We start from the raw sequence: 9,416 nt of genomic DNA, 5'->3' as shown, positions 1-9,416 counted from the left end.
GCCTTAATTTCTGATATGTTAGTATTACACTAAAGTTTTTTCGCAGTTTTATACTTCATAATATTTGTTAGCTGAATTTGTTTGTGGAGATTTATTAAACATATCATCTTTTTCCGATTTTTCTCCAACTTATCTCTAATTTATATAAAAATTCAAATTTCATATTATTTGGTAGCTGAATTTGTTGGTAGAGATTTTTTAATAATTTCTATACATCTCTTATCTTTTTTTCAATTTTATCTCTAACTTATCTTTAATTTATATAAAAGTGGAGATTTATTCTTTTTCCGATTTTATCTCTAACTTATCTTTAATTTATATAAAAGTGGAGATTTATTAAATATCTCTCAATCTTTTTCCCTATTTTTTCTCCAACTTATCTCTAATTTATATAGAAATTCAAACCTCGTAATATTTGGTAAATTAGAAGTTCAAACTTCATAATATTTGGTAGCTTAATTTGTTGGTGGAGATTTGTCAATAATTTTTTACATCTCTTATTTTTTTCGATATTATCTCTAACTTTTCTTTAATTTATATAAAAGTTCCAACTATTTCAATAAATTTTATCTAATCTAATTCATAAGTATGATATTATAATAAAATAATATATTTTTTTTTTACACAAATGTTGTCGAACACATTTTTTTAATAAGAAAGATGCTACAGTGTGTGTCACGGGAAACTAGTTCTACTTTCTAACAATATTTAAATTAATAAATTTTAAATTAAAATTATCTTGATTCATCCGCAAGCTCCATCACATCAAGTTGCGACTGAAATTACAAGGGTTGAAATGCAATTAACATAAGCCTGCAACCCACCTTTTAATGCTCAGATTATTATCGAAAAAACTTCTCAACTCCAACCCCATGGAGAATATGTCACGGCATGTGGACTACATAAGAAGGCGAGAACAGAAGCGTGGAACAAGTGTTTAAGAATGATAGTGGCGGCGGACCGGGAGGCGGCTGCATATTCTCTTCGGAAACCGATCTCCTATCCGTTGTGTCGTCACGCTTCCATGCTCTGCCAAACCATTTAATTTTCTAGCAAACCTAGATTGAATACAGGGGAATATCCAATCACAGTGTGCGACTTCGTTGAAAGATTGCCTTCATGGGTCTTCCTGAGGTTGCTGATTTTGCCCGAAACTTCGCGGTTATGGTTCGCGTTGAAGGCCCTGTAAGTCATCCCTTGTATTGTTTTTTGTTTTGTTTTGCCCTGTCGAGAGCTCAAATGAAGCTTTTTTCTTGATAATATCTTGAGTTGTATTCCAGATTTCAAGATTCTTGTGCTTTTATACTTCGTTTCATGAACTGTTTATGCTATTCTCGCCTCTGTTTGATGATTCTATGTTATTTTGCTTTTAACTTTGATTTTTGGATTATTAACTTCTTATTTCATGATCATTGGAGTTCTTTTTTTCAACAGTTGATGTTTTTATCGTGTTGTTGATGTATGTTTTGTTCTCCATGATTATTAGGACCCAAAGGGTTTGAAAATGAGAAATCAGGCATTTCACCATTACAAGTAAGTTGTACATGGATTTGTGATTTGATGTATTTATTGAACTGAAACCATGTTATTGTGCTGTTGTAGTTCAGGCAGGACAACACTCTCAGCGTCTGGAATGCTTTTTATGGGTTCCGATGGAGACGGAAGATCTTCTAGGACAGTATTTGTTTTGACAGCTGCATCTGTGATTGAACCATTTTTATTGAAACAATATCGGGACAACACATTAGAGGTTGGATCTTTTGACATATTCTCATGCACCCAAGATATTGCATGTATTATATTTCTTTGGGGTGGTTCATGGGCATTTTTAAGCTTCTTCCCCTGTTAACACTTGTGCTTTAATTCTCGTAGGGCAAGGCTCATCTGATACCAGGTGCTAAAATTGATGTATTGGTGGAGGTATGATCGACTCTCAGAAAGTTCTTAGTTTTATAACATCTATAATGATGGTGAATGAGAGAGACGCTTGGGAGATCTCAAGATTTTGTACTTTTTTATGACCAGGGGAAATCTGATGCAGAAGATAACAATGACCGGCCAGACATGGAGTCTTTGCCATGGTTGCCGGCTGAACTCCTTGGAATAGTAAGTATTATATTCATCGCTAGTGGAATTAGGAACTAAGTGAGCCTCTGAAGTCTGAATTGTGAAGCTATCCATTTTTTATCATTCCTTTTTACACTGGTAGCAAATACCATAGCATTAAATCATATAGGCACATAGCATGAGTCTTTCTTGCATATTATACCTTTATGTTTATCATGATTTATATTCTTCTGTATTTGGGATAATATCACATGTATTTTCCTGCTCAATTGTTGTTAAAGCATTATAAATATGCGGCTTCATTGATGATAACTTTCTGTGAAGGTTGACATTCCTCAATCATCTACTGCCGTTCAGTCACTAATTGAAGCTTCTTGTGGTTTAATGGAAAATGGTTGGGAAGTTGGTTGGTCTCTAGCATCTCATAGCCGTGGTCCTCAACATATTATTGGCAATTCTCGTGCGCAGGTGTATAATCACATTTCATCATCTGCCTACCCGTCTTATTATAATATTGTTTATAAGTTTTCCTATTTGTATAGTAGGATAAAATGAAATATATACGCTGTCAATGTATATCCATAACCTTGAAGGGGCAAAGATGTCACATTGGCATGTGAGGATTGGGTAAATTGTACAATTCTTTTTAGCGTAATGTTATGTTCTCTGTCACTATGTGAAATTTCTGTATTTTTTTGGGGTTAAAACAGAAATTTATGGGTTTTTTGAGTGCATAGTTTGTTAAAAATTTACTAAGCTATGTTCTGACATGCTTTGAATTTATATTTCAATTTCTTTTGGGATGTGATTTTGCACGATTTGAATGACTTTGCTCCCATAATCTGGATAATATCTGGACACGTCTAAAATGAATGACACAATTTGACTATTAATGGTGTATCATGTAACAGGAACTGTCAAATGATCATTTCAGGTTGAGCATCCATCCTCCCACAGCCAGTGGCTTATGCTGGGGACCGATTCAAATAATCCAAGTCTTATGGGACAATCAGCTACGAGAATTGCCTTGCTAGCGATTACCTTAAAACAGTCCATGATGGTATTAATTTTGTACACTATATTGATGGAATCACATATCTTTAACAAGCTATAGGCTTTCCATATATTGTGATTAAATTTACTTTTTTTTGCTACAATCTATTCTGAAGGACTGAAAATGATGGCAAGTCTTCTTTTTTCCTCAGAATTTGCCAAAGTTGCAAACGTCTGTCCCAAAGAGAGGAGATCTTCTTCTAGTGATGGGTTCTCCTTTTGGCATATTGTCTCCTGTTCACTTCTTCGACAAGTAATCGCTGCTTATTTACTTGGTTTTCTCCTCTATTCTTGTTTATTTTTCCTGTAATTGCGTTTTAAAAGGCAATGTGTAAATGCATACATATCTGTTGACCTAATATGAAGGTTTCTGCGTTCTTTGTCACTGCATTGATTGTAGAATTTAAATTTAGGCAATCCTAAGTACTTATGGTTGCTCTCTTATGAACTAAAAGACCGTCATACTGGTAGCCAATGGCCGTATGATATTATCTTGATATATTGCCAATTTGTGTTTGAAATGCTCTTTCTAATCTTGTTGCATTGGGATTCAGTATTTCGATTGGATCAGTTTCCAATACCTATCCGTCGAGTTCCTTCAGTAGATCTTTATTGATGGCTGATATTAGGTGCCTTCCTGGTGAGTGTCTAGTCTGAAGGTCTTATTGTTTCTATTTGTCCTGTTGTTTATGACAGCTTTGTTACTTTATGTATCTCAGGAATGGAAGGTAGCCCAGTTTTTAATGAACAAGCTCAATTTGTTGGTCTTTTGACTAGACCACTGAGACAAAAAATCGGTGGTACTGAGATTCAGGTGTGCCTGAGAAACACGACTTTCAAATGTTGGTTTGGTTTATTTGATATGAATGAAGTTTGAGAAAAACAGAATCTATTTCTTGTTCGATATATAATGATGAATCATGTATGACAATGTCACTTTATGCGAGTCTTCTGTAAAATCATTGACCTTTTGAGATTTTAAATGTGAACTCTATTTGAGCATCTGTTTTTTAAAATTATTATGGGTATTTTTTTAAAGTATGCTAAGGACAACATAGAGATTAACAGGTTTCCTAGGCGATCTTATTTGTCTTTGATTGTTTCATGTCTGCTTTACAAAAACTGTAGCTTTCATTGACAGCTGGTTATTCCATGGGAAGCAATTGCATCTTCTTGCAGTGGCTTGCTGCAGGATGGGCCTCTTTTTCCTCGTGATGGAATCAACTTGAACAATGGTAAGTTGGATAATGTAGTCAAGAAGGCAATCAAATGTTTCTCAGTTGAGTTCTTAACTAAGTAGCATTATCATATCCATTCAGGTTCCCAGATTCCATCGCCTGTTGAGAAGGCGATGGCTTCGATTTGTCTGATTACCACTGATGATGGATCGTGGGCTTCTGGTATTTTGCTCAATAAGAAAGGTCTGGTTCTTACAAATGCTCATCTCCTGGAGCCATGGAGGTTTGGCAAGACTTCTGTAAACAGTGAAAGAAATGTGACTAAGTCACGGACACTTGAAACATTTTATAAGTCAAATCAGAATCTGCAGCCAACAAATTATCTTACCAATGAAAATATGTTATCAAGACACAGCTCGACCTTCATAAGCCAGAGGGGTATACGCGTGCGATTAGATTTTAAGAACCCTTGGCTGTGGACTGATGCTAGCATAGTTTATATATCAAAAGGGCCTTTAGATATTGCATTGCTGCAGATTGAGTTTGCTTCTGATCAACTTTGTCCTGATCAACTTTGTCCTATAGCGATGGACTTCAGTTGTCCGTCACCTGGATCAAAGGCATATGTAATTGGGCACGGGCTTTTTGGACCACGATGTGGTAAGTTCCGTGTAGTCTTAATGACAGTTCCATTGCTTCATTTTTTCTGCCATCTGAATGTTAATTATGATGGGATTGTTACCGTGTTTATACAAGTATAGATATGTTGTTCAAGAAAAGTTTACGGTGTCGTTTGAAAATCTTACCGTTATAAATTAGGTTTGTGTACTCTTCTGAAGTAAGAACTATAATGAATGCATGTCTTGTTGGTGTTCTCAGCATTCTCAGTTGACCATTTCTCTTGTGCAATAAAGAGTTACTTTTTTTCGATTGTGTGCTTGCTAATCTTGTGAGCCACCACTTCAAGATTTCATTTCGACACAAGGGGCAGAATTCTCTATTTGAAGCAATTACCATTTTGTTGTACCTCTTGGACGTGTTCTTTGTAATACCACTGCTTGATAATTATGTCAGGCTATGATGATGTCATTCTCTTTTATCATTTTAGTTTCGATTGCAGTTTATTTACACAGTTCCACGTTTTATGAGTTCTATAGACTTCCTGCCATCTGTCTGCTTTGGTGTGATAGCCAAAGTGATTGAAGCAAAGGGGGCTTGGAAGCATGGCTCCTATGAACCTAATTTACAAAAGCATTTTCCAGCTATGCTTGAAACAACAGCTACGGTGCATCCTGGCAGTAGTGGTGGTGCTGTTGTCAATTCAGATGGTTGCATGATTGGTCTTGTCACTAGGTAATGAAAATTTTCTGTGATATTGTATGAACAATACGAGCAACACCTGGTATGCCTTTCTTGGTAAATATAAAAATCCGTTCTAGATTGCAGTCATTGTGGGACTTTATATTCCCTGATCCAAATCTTTCTCCTCTCCCTTATCTTCCATCTATGTAAATATGCACAAAAGCTTGTATATTTGTACACTCTGGTATTGACACCCATGCATGTTGTAGAGTGTTTCCTTCTTGTAGAATGATTGATCTTGGTATCTAACTTTTAGTTGTTCATGTTGCAATAGCAACGCTAAGCATGGTAGAGGGACTGTCATACCACATTTGAACTTCAGCATCCCGTGCGCTGCTCTGGAGCCGGTTTTTGAGTTCTCCAAAGGTTACTCTCTTTCTTGAGTACCCAATCTAGCATCTGAGAAACTACTGGTGGTGAAAATGTGAAACGGGCATGCATCAACCAAATAAATTCCAGGAAATGAATAAGGGTGTCGCTTGAACGATGCTCCTGTGAAAGATTTCAATGTCTTACTCTTATTATTGACTTCCTAAGCGACTGAATTTTCTGGTTAAATGTAATAATAAATGATCCCATTATTCAGATTTGCAGGACTTTCCGATTTTGGAAGAACTTGACAAGCCAAATGAACACCTTTCTTCTGTATGGGCATTGATGCCACCATTGTATCCAAAGCCGACACCCATATTACCCAAGTCATCTCAAATCCCCACAGAAGACAATGGCAAAGTAACAAAGGGTTCTCGATTTTCCAAATTTGTGGCAGAAAGAGACAAGTTGAAAGATATGGCGCAGCCCACAACCAGCAGCTATTCAGTGAACTCATGCGCAGTAAGTTGTGATGGTCTTGGAAAACGCTGTTTGAGCAGATGACTGGTCATATACAATATGCTGATAGCACATTATACTTCCGAGACTGAAGAATCAACATTTCGTATTCTGCCGAGGGCAATCTTGTCCTGTAATGCATTCATACAGTATATCATACATTTCCTGTTAAGCAGCACATATTGCTCCGTATGACTTGTGTTCTGCTGCGTGTCTTATTTTTTTTGGAATAAATTATAAACTTGTCCCTATCCATTTGTGTTAATTTAGGTAGCGTTGGAGATTTTCATATCTATTTAATAGATTGGACGAATTTATATCGGATATATTTCAAATCTTTTTGTTGGCTGTTCGATATATTTGAAATACACTTGGATTGGACGTCGTTTCAAATCCTAAATCAAATCTTTTCATCTGTTTTTGATAGTTTGTGACATGTTCTCATCGCATACGATTGGACAAATTAATAACCAATTAGCTGACCTAAACTCGTCGAAATAGATAAATCAACACCCTTTATTGTTTCCGAAATCCATTTCACTTACCCAATCTTGCTCCAAATAGGTTGGACTGGATCAGGTTTTTGGTGTTACACCCGTTGCCCTCCCTGGCCTGAGAAGGTTTGGTCTTGCTTTGGAAACGAATTTCGAAACTTTGTTTTTGTGTTTGGGAGATACTAACGACATATTGTCACATAATCTTCTACATTTTTTAAATTTACAAATCACCATTTCTAATATGTAATTATTATTTATTTCAACCTATGACTTTTAGAAAAAAACTAATACTTTTATATTCTATTTTTGTTAATCGAATTATAATAAAATTCAACAATAAAATCCCTAATATATTATTTTCCCAAACAGTGATGGAGTGTTTAGTTTCTATGACTTAGTTTGGGTTCCAGAGTCCTGGCGTGTGCTTGTGCAAGAGATGCAAGAATGAAAGCCATACTTGAGTTTATTCTCATGTTGGTCTTTTCTTTTCAGCATAACTTCGAAGTACAACTAAATAGAACTGTTCATAATGGTGAGGACTCGACTTGGTGTGGAGTGATCTCGATCGGGCTATTGATCATATTTGCTTGATATGGTGACCGACGAGCAAGATATGCGCGCAAAGATAAGTTTTACGGGCATTTTGGTGGTAATGGTTATGGCCTAACTACAACTTCTAGATTAAATAAAAAAGGAACAACGTAAACATAGGCCATCAAATCCATTTTTTTAAGTACTTAATCGTTCAGTTTAGAATTAGAAATCCAGCAATTGACAGAAGATAGAGAGCATTCAAGTGATCAAAACTTGAATTTTGCATTCTTGAAAAGTTTAGAGATAGTTCAACTTTGATGATATTCATTGGTTTCGATCGAATCTAGTGACCTTTTAGTGTCTCTTGTCAGTGGGAATCTGATGAGCTCTTGCGGCGGCGCTCATTATGTCCTGCTAAACGCCTGCGGCAACTTCTTTTAGCTTCATCAAACTCCGACAACTCATGGAACCTGCAGAAGGTGGCAGCCACAAAATGAAGGTTAACGATTAAGCCCTGCATCATGGATTCACCCTATCCTGCCTAAATTGGTTTCCATTCAGATAACTTATTTGAAGTATTTAAATACACATAGTGAAAGGGTACAGTAGAAAATGCAAAGTTTCTATTTTCAACAATAAAACTGGCGTGAGATTAGTGGATCCTGTCTCTATCATTTAATATCGACATCTTTAGAAATAAGCTATCATACTTTTCCAGTAATGTCAATATTTTCTGATTATATGTTAAGACACTTGCAAGGATGTTATCACTAGTCTTTTCAATCTCTTAAAAGGTGGCTAAGAAGGAGATGGAGTCACTGTTTCATTGAAGTCTTGATATCAATTCAAAGTGACAACTTCTCTGCGGAGACAAGCTTAAATCGTCAAGATGATTTCATACTCACTATTCCTGTTATCCTAATTAGTTTACATGATAACTCAATGCATTGTGTACTGAACAAACATTTTAAATGATTGTGGATTTGTGTTATAATGATGCATAATAAATCGATATCACAGATGATGGACTACGTGTTTATGTGGAATTTAATCGCATGAAGCGTGTTTGCAGAAAATAACCTTCAGGAACTGCTGTATTTTCATTGGTTTTTCCTCAAAAGTCAGAATCTTGTATCTTTTACATCATTGTGAGGTGATGTTTCCTTGTGTGATGCTCAGAAAAATGAATTGCCCTCTTAAAAGTGTCTACCTTTAATCAATGGAATGCAATGGCCTTAGTAAATCTATGCTTCTCTGTTAATGTGTTCATTATTTTCAATTCGCTACTTGTGGTAATTTAAATGTGCTAATTTCCTATTTTCTGAAAACTTGTACTTGTTCAGGTCAATCTTATACCAGGAATAATGAAACCAAGCTAGTCTTGTATTTCGAAATGCACATGTATAAACTATAATTTTAAATGTTAGGAATTGAACCTGCTGCACTGCTGGCAGAATCGTTGATGGAGCCCAAAAATAAGAACTACTGGAGCCTTGGCATGAAATTCACAAACTTTATGCCGGCGATGGTAGGGCTTGGCATTAGTCATGTCAACAGTGCAGTCTTCCACCTGACAAGTTTTCTGTGCTGATCCTTCTGAGCTCGATGCCTTTCTTCCTGATGAACTCGAACCTCGTTTTTTCTTGTTATCCTCGCCGGCTTCTCTTTCTTCTTCACCATCCTCGTCATATCCCGGTACTTTGATCATCCTCTTTCCTTCATCTCTGTTTGTTTCCATTTTTTTGGCGATGGAGAAGCTGGGAGAAAGGTGTGTTTGCTCAAGTGGAACCAGATGATTTTAGGTGAAGAAAATATGATATTGAAACGTGAAATGATGTTGAAAATGAAAGCAAGAATATGATAGGACCACTGTACCATTCTTCACCCCCACCCC

The 9,416-nt window shown here is 36.1% G+C and overlaps 2 protein-coding genes across 2 annotated transcripts; one reads left to right on the top strand and one right to left on the bottom strand.

Moving 5' to 3' along the window:
• Nucleotides 1–831: 831 nt before the first annotated feature.
• Nucleotides 832–6,842, top strand: LOC140834831 (glyoxysomal processing protease, glyoxysomal). Its single transcript, XM_073199978.1, has 15 exons — nt 832–1,185; nt 1,487–1,533; nt 1,603–1,750; nt 1,873–1,920; nt 2,026–2,106; nt 2,392–2,535; nt 3,002–3,127; nt 3,273–3,373; nt 3,675–3,760; nt 3,840–3,934; nt 4,262–4,355; nt 4,440–4,958; nt 5,456–5,651; nt 5,935–6,026; nt 6,247–6,842. The coding sequence occupies exons 1-15, from the start codon at nt 1,120–1,122 to the stop codon at nt 6,534–6,536; spliced, it is 2,133 nt and encodes a 710-aa protein (XP_073056079.1). The 5' UTR covers nt 832–1,119; the 3' UTR covers nt 6,537–6,842.
• Nucleotides 6,843–7,479: 637 nt separating this feature from the next.
• Nucleotides 7,480–9,416, bottom strand: LOC140834830 (squamosa promoter-binding protein 1-like). Its single transcript, XM_073199977.1, has 2 exons — nt 8,959–9,416; nt 7,480–7,992 (listed from the first exon to the last, which is right to left on the bottom strand). The coding sequence occupies exons 1-2, from the start codon at nt 9,258–9,260 to the stop codon at nt 7,890–7,892; spliced, it is 405 nt and encodes a 134-aa protein (XP_073056078.1). The 5' UTR covers nt 9,261–9,416; the 3' UTR covers nt 7,480–7,889.

The sequence above is a fragment of the Primulina eburnea genome, chromosome 6, assembly GCF_022965805.1.
Source record: "Primulina eburnea isolate SZY01 chromosome 6, ASM2296580v1, whole genome shotgun sequence".
In the NCBI taxonomy this organism is placed as follows: Eukaryota; Viridiplantae; Streptophyta; class Magnoliopsida; order Lamiales; family Gesneriaceae; genus Primulina; species Primulina eburnea.
This window is presented reverse-complemented; position numbering and strand designations above follow the sequence as displayed.